At 38.5% G+C, this 16,775-nt stretch overlaps 1 protein-coding gene across 1 annotated transcript in view; it reads right to left on the bottom strand.

Annotated features, from left to right (window-relative positions):
• MYO16 (myosin XVI) overlaps window positions 1-16,775 on the bottom strand; it is a 563,966-nt gene that overhangs the window by 94,545 nt on the left and 452,646 nt on the right. The window contains exon 28 of the mRNA XM_032246200.1: window positions 15,533-15,635. Coding sequence (XP_032102091.1) covers window positions 15,533-15,635 — 103 coding nt within the window. The remainder of the gene's footprint in view (window positions 1-15,532; window positions 15,636-16,775) is intronic.

Here is a 16,775-nt window from a genome sequence, read left to right as displayed (position 1 = left end):
TAGATACAGAGGTTGAAATGAACTTTTCTTGGAATATACTAGAGATTTCATGAAGCTCCTGATGGTGGGTCGTTAAGAAGTGGATCGTTTCATAGGGCACATCCACATGTCAGGTCAGATTTGGAGGTGTAGAAAAGGACTTCTTGCTGGGAGCCATGGGTGGCAATAATGGCTGGGAAGGAGCAGGGTTAGCAATTGAAGCACAAACGGGAAGAAGGCAGATACTTGCAATGGTAGGAGCCGGAAGGGTGGGCGGCTCTCTAGTCCCCTGGTGGGTTTTGGATGTAGTGATGATGCCTGTGCAAATCTGCTCTGCTGAGGTACAACCAAGGGCTTTGTAAGTTAGGAGGGGCTTCTGGGCTTCAGAGTCACTCGGTGGATGTTGGAGATCTGAAGTCACAATACAAGTATCCTATTAAGACATGGCTAAAGACTTTGTTACAATGGCTGGGTACTGTGCTTGCTGCTATTGCGTCCCCAGCACCGTGGGGGGCTGAGGCGGGTGGATCACAAGATCAAGAGATCGAGACCATGGTGAAACCCCATCTCTACTAAAAATACAAAAGTTAGCTAGGCGTGGTGGCATGCGCCTGTGGTCCCAGCTACCCGGGAGGCTGAGGCAGGAGAATTGCTTGAACCTGGGAGGCGGAGGTTGCAGTCAGCGGAGATCACGCCACTGCACTCCAGCCTGGTGCCTGGCGACAGAGCAAGACTCTGTTTAAAAAAAAAAAAATTATTCATTCAACTACTTGGGAATATCTTATGGGTATCCAATGGACTGTTTTATTTTATATCATTTTGTACTATATAATTTATTTGTGGGTTGGCAATATTTAGAGAGACTCATTGGATGTTTTAGCATGTGTTTGATTTTGCTGGTTTTTTTTTTTTTTGGAGATGCTATATTTGCAGTAAATGTTTGGTCTTTCTGAAAACAATGAAATTAGCAGTTAAGTAGTATTTTGGAGTTCTTCAGAAACCATTCTGAATTTAGTCTTTACAGTTCTCTACTTTCACGGATGCTAGCGATTAATGAAGATACAAATCTAAGAATCCTTCTTTAGCAGAGAAACACAGATAAGATCACACATATTCTGAATTTTTACGAATTTGTGTTGTCTATTAGTGACATTGACTGAAGGAAAATTGTTGACTGTTACTGTTTTTTTCCTATGGATGAATGTTACTGTACAATCTGTCTTAGAGTGTTATATCAAATCCAATAAATTAAGATTCATCCAAATTAGACCAAAGGTTAAGATCACCTACATTTTTAATTTTGGAAGCATTCTCACATCAAAGAATGTTTCTCACTAAGCAGAGAAAAGGAGAGGTTAAAATGTTCTCCAACTGAGCCCTCTCCCTGTGCACTGCTAGATGCAGAGTGTTCTAGCTGAGATTAAAATGTTAATGTCATTCTAACTCCTGTAAAAGTAAACCATCTGTGAATTACAGTCATCGCTATTTTTATTAGAAAACCATTAGGGTTTTTTTCTTGTTAAGTGACAGATTTTAAAGGATTAAACAAAATTGTCATTGATGACTTCCAAAGCTCTAATTACTGCTACAATTTTTAGGGTTTTTTTTTTTTTTTGAGGTGTAGGCTGTGGAGGTACAGACAAATGCTGGAACGGTGGTTGTGCTAGAGTGTAGGTGGCACGGAAGCTGAGTTAGTAGAGACTTCAAGGGAACCTGTAGAGCACTTTTTTTTTTTTAAGACAATTTTTAGGAGTGCTGAGTGTTTCTGGCAGTACTTTTGAAATAGCATTTACAAAGAAAAAATATAGCTATTATCCTTTCATATTTTTCTATGATACACATTTCTCTCTGTATTAATGAAATTGAGAAAAACATTGAATGTAAGACTATTCTTACATATTGGTAGTTCAGAAAAATGGTGATGCCTCTCATTTTGTTATATCTATGAATTCTTTGGGAGTGGAAGAAATATATATTATTTGTATCCTATGTGTGACTTAATTTAGTTTACTCATTTACTGCTACTAAATAATACAATCAGTAATTGTTTCCCATGTAGCTAAGTTAAAAGAGAAAGCTCAAGTCACGTGGCTCTACTTTGACAGAAGAAGGGCATGTCAGTTAAAATGACGTAAAACACTTTAGTTACTTATGAAGACACAGAAAATTGGAGAAAATTTATTTGGAATAGTAGTACTATTTCCTCTAAGAAAATGTGCACTTATGCTATCTACAACAGCCTACACAAGTAGGATTCATCGTCTACAAAGGAGGGGCAAAGGAACAGAGTGCCCATAACACATATTGTTCTAGTTAGATCTTAGAAACCATCTTGATCAACCTCTTCATTTTTCAAGAGAAAAAGTCATGTTTTGGAGAGGACACATGGCATTCACACAGTCCATACAGAAAGTTAGTGCCAGAGATGAGATGAATCTGAGCTCTCCAGGCTCCAGACTCAAAGAAACAGATACTTTTGACCCTCAAACTGAAAAATGTATATTAATCACTTGGAGATCTGGTCAAAATGTAGATTCTGATCCAGTAGGTTAGGATGGTGCCAGTGATTCATTCTAACACCTTCCTAAACGATGCTGGTGATGTTGGTCTGTGGACCACATTTTCAGTGGTGAGACCCTGGGACACTCTCTTTTCTTGAATCTTGACTTTTCTGACAAGCTCACCTGGTCCCCTGCTCTGTGTCTGTCATCTCTGTTCCAATCGTTTCTTCGAGGCTCCTATGTTGCTACTCTCATTGAAATGTTAGCTATCCTCAGAGTTCCCCACTGAATTCTCCTCTTACTTTTCATCATCTCCTTGGTAAGTTCATTATTCCAAAAGCTTTCCCCACAAACTCTTCCTAAAAGTTCATCTTATTCCTGAGTCCAGACCTATGGAGTCCATCTCCTGTGCACACATTTCGGTAGATATTTCATAAGCACTGTATCCTCACTCATGTGTTTGCCTCTTATCCTGTATTCTCCACCTCAGTGACTGAAAGGACCATCTACCTGGGTGTTCCCTGAGTACCTCGAGCCCTAGAGATTTTCACAGGTCATTTCTCACCCACTTTTCCATCCATCCCTACCCACTCCTACCTTTCTAGGTTAATGGAGTCATCATCACTCATCACCCAAGCCAGAACCTCAAGCATCATCTAAGTGTGTTTACAGCTTTTCCCCCAGGCCCATTTAGTCATACATTCTGTTGAGGTTTCTTGAATCCACTTCCTGTTTACCTTTGTGAATAATTGTAGCAGCTCCCGAAATTATCATGGGTCTACATGCATCCATTTTTTAAACTAGTTTCAGAGTGATCTTTCTAAACATCAATTTTATCATGTTACTTTCTTGCCTAAAATCACTTAGTAATGATTTTCAGGACGATGTCCAAATGCCTTTGAAAGGTTTATTGGACTTTTCTATCGTACAGCCCTTTTGGTCTCCTCCCTCCCTTTTTCCTTCCCCTCCTCCCTCTCTTCCTTCATCCTTTTCTTCTTCCCCCTCTCCATTCCTCCCTCTCCTTCCCTCTAAAATCTGTGGTAAGAACACTTAGCCTGAGATCTACCCTCTTAACAAAACTTGGAGCGTACAATTTAGTGCAATGTTGTACAGTGGGCTTTTAGAACTTAGTACATTCAAGCTTACCTGTTCTCCAACTATATCATATTGCTTTCTGATCCAAAGTGAGAACTCGTTTTTCTCCTGTTTAATGTGTACTTTATGATAATAAATCCATTATAATAGTATATCCGTGTCACTAATGTACCTTGTATACATCTCCACAACAGCATCAAAGTCCTGGTTTTCTTCTTATTTGTATATCTGTCTGACTATTCAACTTGAGGGTAAGATAGTTATAAATTCAGATAATGTTAGAAAATTTTAAAGGTCATAGTTCACATGTATTAAGGTGAAGGAAATGAAAGGAAATGGAGAAGGAAGAATTTTTAAAAAATGGTTTTAATAAGCACTCACTATTACATGACTTCAGATATTTAAAATTTCATTTGTCTACAAAAATTAAATCTTAAACATTTTAAACTTATTTAAACTATTTGATTTCCTTTATTAAAATACATCTAATAGGATTAAAGAAACAAGATGCTAGGTTTCACATTTCCAGTGCCGTCACCTCTGATATGGGATTATTACAGACTAAAATCTAGAATGAAGGTCATCATCTATCCTTTACCAGCTTTTTAACTCACCTTGCACACTGACTTCAACTTATTAGTCTTCTAGAAACTTCAATGATTTTATGTTGCCTATAAAGGCCTCCATAATATGAGTTAGCCCTTTTTACTTCTCTAAAAGAGATGCTATTTACTGTTATTTTAACATCCCACATACTCTCCTGAAGAAGAAAACCAGTGTGAACCTTCTGCATTTGTTGTACAGGGCGCATGGCATTCTTATGAATAGAGTTTTCACTGAATGATATGACTGTTATTAGTGTTTGGTTACATGCTATCCCTTTATGTCTAACTCTACAACCACTGAAATATTTTACTAACATGGATTATATTTTAATGAGAAAGGTTTTATTGAGAATGTTAGAGCTTTTTTTCTGCAATTAAAATGCTTTCTTTTCATACAAAATTAACCTTTAAAAACTTTAACCTCCCTTGCTCTAAAAACAGCCCCAGTCTAGTAAATACTTCCAGCTTTCACAAAGGATATGTACTATCATAATTGCATCAAAAGTAGTCATATCTTTCACATAATAGTATTCGGGAATAATGCCCTAGTATTTTGTTAAAGGACCCAGCAATGTAAATCTGTTCACAGTTTGTTAAGAATAGCTTTATTGATGCTGATGTGAACAACACCATCTTTTCATGTGCTCCACTGTCTGCACAGTTCTCCTTTCAGATTTGCTTTCCTTCTTGCTGATCTGAGAATGTCACTGTGGTCCTTTACAACCATGTTCTATTTTTGCTATGCAAAACAGTTTCTGTGCTTACCAGGTCATCTCTTCCAAAAGAAACAAACCTCAAAACCCCAACATTTCTACATGGGTGCCATGAACAGTCCTTCACCTATAATTCATTACTGGATCAATATCATTTTCTCATAACACTCAGTTGCCTTATACTTATATTTTTCCTGATGTTCCTTTTATCACATTTATTTATCTGTCATCCTACCATCTGTCTGCTCTGAACAACCATTCACTCGTTAGTTCCTTCCTTCCTTCATTCGTTCATTCATTCACCTATCCATTCATAAATCAAATGTTTGCCAAGTGCCTTCTCATGCCATCAGGGCGCATGTGCTGGGAGCACAAGGGTAAGCAAGATACAGTTTATCCTTTCAAGAAGCTTGGTAAGGAAACCACTGAACTAAAATGTACCCTCTCCAGGCTGAATTCACCTTTCTCCATCTGCAACTTTAATTCATTAAATTTCTAAGAATGACCATTACTTTTTGCCGTGTGAATATTTTACTATTAATAGCTCCACATTTTACATTTTCATGGTTGCTTTGAAAAGCTACTAAATAGAAAAATTCTAATGTTCAGCCCAGCTCTGAATGTCTGAATGTACTTTTAAACATTCTCAAAGGATACATTTATATGAAAATACACGTTCTCTTTGTTATAAATAGACTATTCTTAAAGTTTAACTTCAACACAGAAAAGATAATTACAGCCACACACATCTAATAGAGCACTGTATCTTCTGGTATTTGAAGAAGGTGGTTTGGCTTGAATTACATATAATTATAGTTTAAGAAAAATTAATTATTCCTACCTAGAACAGTATGACCTGCACAGCAGGCAGCGATGAATAAAAGCTACTATTTTGAGCTTACTATGATTCACTATGTAATTCTATATGTGATTTCATTATGGAAATCATATTGACATGGTCAAGAGTGCCTAAAAAAATTGCTTCTCCCAAAGAGACACATTGTGAAAAAGCAAACCAGAGTTACACCCAAACAAAAGTAATTAACTTCAAAAGCACAGAGGAGAGTGTATTTGATAAGTTAATATATTCCGTCAGAGCACATATTTGAACTTGCTTTTTAACAAAATGGTCCAAATCATGTCCATAATGACTTGCCCCATGGGAGTGTATATCATAAATGGCCAAACAGCAGCACAAACGTGGTCAGGGCCTTTGGCACTCCCTGGGGCGCGGGAGTCCTTGTCCCATGGTCATCTGCCAAGTTGATGGCAGTGATGTATATTGAGGTGCGCTTTCTTCTAAAAGTATGATACCACGGCTTTTTATTCCATCTCATATGTAGTTCATCTTAATGAATATTTGTAGATATTCAAAAGTACTGACATTGCTTTCCTAATCCCCCATGTTTCTTTCCTGTGGTGTGCTCACGTTTGCTTTGCGAATCCCATTTAATTTTGTGAGCCATTTTCTGTTTTCAGCCCTAAAGGGCCACGTCTTTCCTATCGTCTAGAGCCCCAAACATATTTCATGCAGCAAGTTCATTTTTGAAGAGCTTGAGTACATTCCTGATCTACATTAATGTTTGACTTTAAAAAAGATCCCACTCTTCAGGTCAATATAACCTAACAAGCACCTTCACCGTCCCATGGTGGGGTCCTCTCCCCTCCCTTCGTGTTCTTGGCTTCCTCCCTTGTCCCAGCCACCGTGGCTCTGCTCTCTCTTGCTTGGGCCACCACACTGGCTTGTGACCTCATTTCCCAGCTCTGTTCTTGCTCTCTAATAACACTTTTTTTACATTTAAAGCATAAATCAGGTCATGTCCCTACCCTCTCTAAAGCTTATCAGTAGCTTGCATTGAATCTAAAATGGAAGGCTGTACTTTGGCCTGGCGCGGTGGCTCACGCCTGTAATCCCAACGCTTTGGGAGGCTGAGGCAGGTGGATCACCTGAGGTCACGAGTTCAAGACCAGCCTGACCAACATGGAGAAACCCCATTTCTACTAAAAATACAAAATTAGCCAGGCATGGTGACACATGCCTGCAATCCCAGTTACTTGGGAGGCTGAGGCAGGAGAATCACTTGAGCCTGGGAGGCAGAGGTTGTGGTAAGCCGATATCGCACCACTGCACTCCAGTCTGGGCAACAAGAACAAAATTTCGTTGCAAAAAAATAAAAGAAAAAGAAAAGAATGCAAGAATGCTGCACTTTGACACACAAGGTCCCACTGGTTCTGACCCATTTAGCTTTAAGCACACCTTCTCCTTGTGATCCTGTCCAGAGGGTGCAACTGGTCCTTGAGAAGAAAAAACATGTTAGCAATTACAAGGCTTCTGGCATATCATAGGCGCTCAACAAGTGCTTATCGAATGACTAAATCATCTAGAAATCGGGGAAATGTACGTGGACATGTAAGAGATGGAGATGGGTCTCTCAGCACAGGCGCAGTTGCCATTCTTTCAGCAGTTGTTAGGGGCCTCATATTATCCCACAGGACTGCGCTTCGAAGGTCAGAAACTGTCGTAATTGCAAAGTTATTGTCGCCTCCCCAGAACTAGATTGTTCGTTAATTCTCTCAGTTTTTCTCCTTAGTGGGGCAATAATGAAAACATAAAGTTTTCATCATTATTTACAAAACACTGTTTTGTGGTATTGCTGCCTCCCGTCCTTACCTGATTCTGTCTCCAGCCCTCCTGCTCTCCTGCCAGTTCTTCTGGGATATCCTCACCTCAGGGGCTCAGCACACTTGGGCCCCTTCACCTCAGGCCCCTCACCCTGGGCCCCTTGGTCCTGCCTCAGCATGTCACCGGCTCCTTCTCACCCCTCAGATCTGGGTCTCCATGTGGCCACCCCAGAGATACCCTGAGTGGCAACTGTCCTGTCGAGGTCAGGAACCCTCAAATTCACTACTGCAGTGTCTGCTCTCATTGCACCTGGATCCTAGTCTGTGACTATTTATTGGTTGAAAGCTGTTTTGCCCCCAGCAGACTGTAAGCCATAACAATTGCCTTGGCTAATGTGGAGAACTCACAAGGTGATCAATAAATGCTTGTTGAATCAGTCAATCAATAAACCTGAAGTAGAGGGAATCAGATGGATTTCTAAGAGATGAAATTTGGATTGGGCATAGGCCTAGTCAGTTTTAATCAGCAATTAGTAAGTGCCAGATAGTACTCTAAGATATTACACCTCATGTTGCATAATGACGCTGAGTGAAATAATGTAAAATTACTCTAAAGGCAGGACCTATCACACATGTCACCCAAACTTACTGCAGATACCTCCATTTCTAAAGGGAAGATGTTGCCATCAGTAGGAGGTTCATTCATTCATCCATTCATTCATTCATTTATTCGTTCATTCAACAAACACAGCTTGCATACACACTATGTGCTAGACCCTGTAGGAGATGTCATAGTGAAATACACACACACACACACACACATGCACACACACACGTGAAAATACAAAAGAACACAGTGGCATGACACCTGTCCTGAGAAAGTTCAGTGTGGAAAGGGAGAAAGACACACTGAGTAGGGGTCAAATATGTGTAATATTACTTTTTTAAATGGAGTGAATGAATATGCACCAAATATTTTCAGTAGTTCAATTTGGGTAGTTTGTATTTTCTCCCTCAGTTTTTTTCTACTTTTCAAATTTCCTATCAAGAATACATATTCCTTTTATAACAAAAATGTGTCATATATGTACAAGTGTGTGTGTATGCATGTGTCTGGCACAAAAGAAGAAAGGAAATTCACAAACACATATAATATATATGGTGATTCCCAATAGAATATACATAACTTCAAGGTGTACTCTTAGGTTTCTAACGCTTATTAAATTTTCAACATTTATAATTCCAGAGAAGGAGAAGGAATACAAAAGAAAGCATCATTTTATAGGCTATTTTCTTGATTGTACTTGTAGTTGATTTATGGAGTGCTCCCTGAGTGATAAAAGAAAGGTCATAAACCATTAATTTATTGTACTAATAAGAACCGAGGGCCCTGATACAATTGTCTCATCATAGAGGGCGTAAAAAAAGTGAGAGGTGGTTAAAACTTTAAGAGTCCTTGCTCTTCTATTTTATCTCAGCTGTACTATTGCAGATTAATGAAATAATAAAACCTTCATCCAACTGATTTTATTTAATGTTATGGCAAAATGTTAAAGTTGCAATTCTTAGCACTGTAAGAGCAAATCCTTCAAAGATCGTAACTTAATTTAACTTGTTTTCAAACTGTGACTTATTTCAAACTATTTGGGTAACAAAATCTAGACTATTCCATAAGCATTACATTAGAAGATGCTGATAACAAAAAAGATTGTGAATTTCTTTGTTCATGAGTAAACACACATAGGAAAAGTATATCTCACAGCAATTTGGAGACTGTTTTTGTGAGTACCCTTTGTCATTTCTTCAGAGCCTCTCTCTCTGTCTCTTTCACATACACACATGCACACACGCTCAAGTAAGTGTCCTATCATGTCGGTCCTTGGGATGAAGTTGATGTTCTAATTTTGTTTCTTTCTTCCTGTCTGTGTATAATCTTGAGTAAGTCACCAGAAGTATCTGTGTCTGACTCCTCATCCTTAAAATAATAGATATGTTATCTCTAAGGTTAAGATCTCAACTTCTCCTTCCACAATTTCCAGTACAGAGAGCGGCAGTTCCTGCTTCAAAGGGGAGGCACAAGCCACTCTTCCTTGCCTGCCCACAAAATTTCTTTCACCCCAAAGTTCTCGACATCTGCTTGAACTATCAGTGAAAAGCACCACTGGGAAAGCCTTTCTGCACCGAGCCACATCCGTGCAGTCCCCTCTCGACTTTCCCGGTGCTGTGCGAGTGTCTGCGTTCCAAAGCGGCACCCCTGGCATCACATGGACCGACTCTGACAGATTTGTTTCTTCATTCGTCATCCCTCCAGATGGCTTTAAAATGAATATAGCATTCAAATAACTACACAGAAGAAATCATCCTATAACCAGTTGATGCATATAAAATGTGTGAAAATCAGATTATACCACTTATTTTTCCACTTAGAATTAGCTTCAAAGGTTTTCATTTTACATAAATGACATAACACGCAAAACAAGCATGTTCCACATGGGCCTAGCTGCTGCCCAGCCACTTTTCTATGGCTTGTAGCAATTCGGGCAAATAGTGTTTGGTTAACTAGACGCAGTTCCAGAGGGATGCTTTCCAAATTACCTTCAGACGGCGCTGAATTTAAAATGCATATATTTAGATAAGTAAAATACCTGAATAATAACAACAACGATAAAACAAACAGCAGATGGTTAATAACTACTGGCCTCATTTAACTTGTTTCCAAACTATGACTTAATTCAAACTATCTGGGTATTTTTCCATAGTGAAGTAATCCATGAACTCTTTTTTTCGTAAAGAAAACTGTATCTGCTGAGACAGAAAACAGCACTAGAAGTTAGTCATGCAGGTCCTATTCAGATCATTTCCAAATACTTCCACTCTTTTTTGCAAACAAGTTACATAAATTCTGCTTTGCAAATAAGGACGTGGCTCTGACTAGTTCACCATGTTTTTAAAATATATCATTTCATTGTAAACTTAAGAAGCCACCAAGATGAAGGATTCCCTTCTAGCCACCACCACATCTTGATTTTCTTCACTTTTCTTCAAAATCAAACCACACTATATAAAAGTAGCAATTTTGAGTATGTTAAGTAAACAGCAACATGCATGAGTTTGCCAAAACTTGTGGTGACCAGTTCAAATTCTGTGAGAGCAGGCACAAGATTCCTTTGAGAAGTGCAGGCTAGTGGTATAAAAGACATACAGAAATTATGTACTGGAAACCAAAAATGCTTTGGTACAAAATGCAGCATGATTTGCAGCTTTTTCACAAATTGTTGGAATAACAAATTTGACCCTATGCAATATTCTATGCTTAAATTATATTTATGTAGTGGTTTCAAATTTAAAAAATTATTTTTAATTATAGAAGTAATGTATTAATACCTGCATCTTATAACATAGATTTAAGGCTAAAATTCCATTTGATTCTCATTTCATTTCAAAACAATAAATTTTAAAAAGTTCTCTTTTTTTTTTTTTTTTTTTTTCTGAGACAGAGTTTCATTCTTGTTGCCCAGGTTGGAGTGCAATGGTTCTATCTCGGCTCACTGCAACATCCACCTCCTGGGTTCAAGCGATCCTCCTGCCTCAGCCTCCTGAGTAGCTGATATTACAGGTGTCTACCAACACGCCTGGCTAATTTTTGTATTTTCAGTAGGGACAGGGTTTCACTATGTTGGCCAGGCTGGTCTCGAGCTCCTGGCCTCAGGTGATTCATCTGCCTCGGCTTCCCAAAGTGCTGGGATTACAAGCGTGAGCCACTTCTGGCCTAAAAAAGTTCTTACATGTCTTTGCACCCACATCAAGTGTATTGTATTGTTTAGTAATTTCTCATTTACAGAAACTCACGTTTTGGCCCAGCATCCAGGCACAGAGTGTCTTCCCTGTGTCTTTCTCAGCCTTCTCTGCTGGGGATGCAGCAGTAAGCTCTAGACACAAAGGCCTTTGGATGGAGCTCCCATACTATGGAGGAAAGGTGGTGAACAGTGTGTTAAGGATTGCAATCTGAGGCGTAACAGGAAGTTCTAGGCACCGTGGAGAAGAACAATGCAGAGAAGAGGACGAGAAGATGCAGCAGGAAGGTCAAGGATAATGAGAATTTAAAATCTGGTAGCCAGGAAATGCCTCACTGAAAATTGGCAAGTGAGCAAAACCCAGTGTATTGTAAACTGCGGATCTGTTGAAATAGCCTAATAAATTGTTTTCAAACTGCCTTTGCTCTAGCTGTCAAGATGCAGCAATGTTCCTGTGACATGCATTTCCACCAGCGCCACCCATGAGGTCCCTTTACCCGTGTCACTTCCTCTGGATGGCCTGAGTCACATCTAGGTCTTAACTCTCAGAAGTAGAACTGATATCAAAAGCCTCCTGAGAATCTTCACGTGATTCTAGTTCTTCTCCTTCTCTATATTCTTTCCTTTCTCTTCCTTTTCTCCTTTCCCTTCTCCTCTTGTTTCCAAGACGAGAGTGGGAATGAGAGTACAAATGCATTGTGTCATTTCATGGTCAGTTTGGTTGACAGTTTGGGTAGAAAAGGATTCTGATCAGAGGCAGTCACCCTGTAATGAGAAGTAGTCTGCTTGTTTTTCCTTCATTTGCTGGGTGAATTATAAACATAAAAAAGATACTATGTACAAAGGGCAGACGAATAAAGGGTATAAATGCCTTTGATCAAAGCTCGCACTGTGATGCATAACCTATCCCTTTCAAGTCCTGTAATATGAGCAAAATGACTTTAGATAGTTATATTAAAAGATATAGATCGAGTTAAATGCAGTGGAAAGAACATGACATAGGAAGAGCTAGACGCTGGTCTCAGCAAAGTGGTGTTCCCACTGAACCTGAATATTAACTGCACCTAATATTTTGATCAGTACACTGATCTCTAACTAAGACAAGAACTCTCCGTGAAGTTCAATTTCCTCAAATCTAAAATAAGATCACTCCTGTACATGCTGCCTACTTTCCTTTTCTGCACAGACATTTTATTAGGCTCAAATAAAATGAAATAAAAACTCTGAATAGTTGTAATATACTCTGTAGATGAGAGGAATTATTACTTATTAAATATTAAAAATTGCAGTACCACATGTGCAGACTACAAACATGTGACTACCTAAAGCATGAAAAGCAGACACAGGTGCATAGATTGGCATACAAAAGTAACAGCACTGAAGACGTGACATCTCTATCCTCATCTGAAACGGAAGGAAATCAAATATGTACCACGGTTTACTGAATTGCTACCATGTTGGAGAGTATAAGAATTACAGAGTTACAATCTCCTATTGATGATTCAAGGCTTAACTTGCACAGGGTCTGATTAAAGGAAAGGAGAGAGAGCAAAACCTGCAAGACCTCTGAGACCCATTAGAATGACAATGAAATTACCACTTTCAGTTAAAAGAAATGAATTTCTAGCTAACACCATATACAAATTAACACAGCAAAATATAATTCTAATCTCTTCTTTCCTCCAGCACTGCTTTTAAGACTGTGGAAAAGAATAAGCATTCATTTCATGCTAAACACTCAGGACTAAATGATGAACTGCTGGCTTAATGAAAGCACACATTATAACTCTTAGCAATTTGGAAATAATGCTACAGATACACTAAGCATCCGATACAACCTTGTCCCTGTAGTCCAACAGCTTCTGATTTAATCACTGTATTAATTAAAAACCCAGAATAGACCAAAAGGAATTCTTTCTGTAACTAGCAATACATTTCAAACAAATGCTTTGCTTTTGAAACTGAGGAGTCTAACTTTCCAGGTTAGGAATAAGTGTTTTTTGTTTTGTTTTATTTTTATTTTTTAACAGGAGCATTTATCCTTTGTCAGACTAACATAAATGTGAAATATGAATGAATTTTATTTCTGTGAAGTTGGTTACTCGTCTTACAGTATAAAGTGTATCATAGGTTACATCTTGAAGAAGCTGAAGAAACACTATCTTTTCTGACTAGACAACAAGGAACTCATCAGCAAATATTCTCAGTGAATGAACACATTTATTTCTCTTTCCTTTTAATTTCTTTTTCTCTCATATTTTTGCTTCCTTTTAGGCAGGTGAAAAGTGTGGAGAAAATAGATTAATGCAATGAAATGGGATCCCTTTCCCATTGAAAAAAAATTAATGCTCTTTTTGAAAGTCCCAATGTATGTTTCTTAATACCATCCTCAATTGTAATTTCAAGTATCCTGGCAAAAGCACAGACGTAGAAGAAATGATGGCTGTCAGGGAATACTGATTTTTCTTCCAGTCTCCTTTCATATGTGACCTGTACTTTACAGTGGTCTGTCAGAGGGAACACTGCTTAGGTATGGTGGTTGCTGCCAATCACTCTCTCAGTGAAAGAATTATTCCAGATTCCCTTGTTTTCTTCTATAAATAAAAATTCTCCCTCTCTTTCACGCACACATACATCTATCTTACAGATATATATATATATCTGTAAGTATTCTTTAAAAGCAAAATAATACAGTAAGAAAATCTTAGTGTTATATCATCCATGGACTACTACTATGTAATTACTTATTTAAAATCTCAGCAATGATTCTGTTGAACTGACTTCAGTTACCTACAGACTGAAGAAATGCTGATATATGTGAATCCCACCCCTATGTCACTGATTCTGGAGGGGTTGGCGGACATCACTTTTGGTTAGTAATTCCTCCTTCTTCCTCCTTCCCTTTTTATCCAATCTTTTGGCACTGATGTGCATCACTGACAACTACAGACTGAGTAAGCTTCCTCCTTCAGATTGTTATTTAAAGTTCAAATTTCATTATTAGTTAAAAAAAAAAAAAAAGAAAAAGGATAACAAAGAAAAAGATTGGGTGGTACAGACAATTAAATCATTACTCATCAATGCCAAAATTCTAGGTTCTTTGTTCTTTGTCATAGACAGATGAGTGTGTGAGTGTCAATCCAGTCTTCCCTCCTCGTTTGACTTAGACTGGGCCACTTTTGGACATATTCAGCAATTCTGAATCATCTGTTCATGTCATCTCTAAAGCCAAGCCCTCATCATTTGACTCATCAATTATCATGTATTTTTACTCATAGATGTTCTCACTATAACTTTTTAAAGATGCAATTTATGTCTACTTTCCAGTAATCGTCTTGTTTTTACCAAAGCTTTTAGCTATCATTGTTTTTGCCACCTAGGTACTTTTGGTGGTTTTACAACATGAAACTTCCAAATAATCCCTGGTGTTGTGGACAACATGATTTCTCAATGTTGCTCTAATCTGCCTTTCTCACTTTAAACCGCTTCTTCCTAAAATGAGTCAAGAATGGGGCTCAGATGTTGTTTAAGGTACTAAACAAAAGCTGGGACCCTCTTCTCCTGTTTCTGGTAAACATTTGCCCTATAATTTTGTCTCAAGTTATTTCCTTTTTCTGCAGGTCTAGCTGTCGCTTTCATTGAACCCTAGGCTCTGCCATTCAAATGGACTGCAGACTATAATAAAGTGTTTCCAATTATGAAGCTTTTACCAACAAATAAGCTTCAAAAGATAGTGACATTTTCACCGTATGGCAGGTGAGAAGCAGAGCAAAGAGAAACAGAAAGGAAGGGGGCTGAGTGAGACTTGAACAAACTGGAGAAGTCCAAGTCGAACATGCACTTGTGAGTTACCAACTCTGCACAGAGAAATCAGCCTTAGTTCAATTTTGGCTTCTGTGACTCCTGCTATGGGTAAATACGACAAAATGCTTTAGTGACAAGGTCTGAGTCTGACACATGGGCAGACAGAATGGGGCTCATGAGCTTCTGCCATGATTGTAAAGGGAGCCTCTTAGATTGACTCTCATGTTGGCTGCATGATGTTAAAATCAGTAAGTCATAAAGACTGACAAATTTCCAGGGAATACACTTAATGTCACGCCTTGTCAAACACATCAAAGGAATTTGTTTTTGCCAGGAAGACTCCGGTGGCTCCCTGCAATGACTCAGCTCATTTATTTCAAATCCTAAAGTGGTATTTCCGTAGCTTGTAGGTCACCAACCTGCCAGCCTTGTAATTTACACTGCTGGAGTACAAACCGACATCGCTGGGCAGCCGACTGTTCCTTCTTCTCATGCAGGAACGTATCAGCCAGTGGCTTATACCTGTGAAAAGCAGCAGATGTAGAAAGCAATGACTGTGTTTGCCAAGCAAATAATCACATTCAACAGGGTTGTCTTTGATATGTGGTTTCTCAAAGGTTTCCCCATCTTTATCCCAGGAATACCCAAATACCTGTCCACTGTACATTTACTAGGCAACTGTAAATAATCCTTATCTTTTACAAAGAAAATGGTTTTTACAATGAGTCGAATATATTTTTCAGTCCTCTAATGTACGTGTAGCACGGTCATGGAGCAATTCAAACCATTAAACCAAAGGAAATTTGAAGGAAATGAAAATTAATCTATCAGCTATTTTTAAACATTTGGTATGCGCTTTAAAAATATACCTTTTAAGAGATTGAAGCATTATTTAGGCCACTTAAGAGTGAATTCCGATGTAACTAGAGTCCATAATAATGAAATACCAAAATGTTGATTCAGAATACTTATTTGTGAGGTAGCATCGCTTCTTGTCCATATATTAGATGTTGAACATTTAAAATATTCTGGCATATTTTTATTTTGTAAAGTATCAGTGAGCAATTGACTTCCATTCCCTAGCTGAAATTCATGGCAATATAATAGTTTCCTATAGGCTTTTCAAAAATGACTTTCAAAATTATATCTCCCATAAAATATCTATGTAAAATTCCCTTTGCACTTACGGTGTCTAACCTGAGCTATAGGCAAGGCTGCAATGGAGGAGGAGGATAAGGAGAAATACAAAAAGGAAATGAGCAAAGATCATTTCAAACAGTTGCACCCTGTTGCCTTCTGTGTTTATGATTCTCATGTCGGGTTGCTCTGCAAGCTGAAGGAAACTCAATGCCAAAGCTTAAGTCGTAAGTTTTCTGTTATTTTCTGTAGCATACCTTAGTGTTTCATCTAAAGTTCACTGCAGTAAATTTGGCATCTCCTAAAATGAGTTTATTCCATTTCCTTAGTGCAATTGAGGGAGGGAGTGTTTTGCCTACATGTATTTGTTTACTTGCTTCCCTCTTAGCAGGCAGTGGGAGTATGGGGCACATCTCATGGACAGCCACACAGGAATCACACATGAGTCTTATTTCAGCAGGGCTCACGTATGCAGCAGTACAGTCTGGTGTGTAATGGCTGGGAAAACACACCTGTCATGGAGAG

The sequence above is a fragment of the Sapajus apella genome, unplaced genomic scaffold, assembly GCF_009761245.1.
Source record: "Sapajus apella isolate SASKATOON/1434 unplaced genomic scaffold, GSC_monkey_1.0 scaffold60, whole genome shotgun sequence".
Taxonomy (NCBI): domain Eukaryota; kingdom Metazoa; phylum Chordata; class Mammalia; order Primates; family Cebidae; genus Sapajus; species Sapajus apella.
This window is presented reverse-complemented; position numbering and strand designations above follow the sequence as displayed.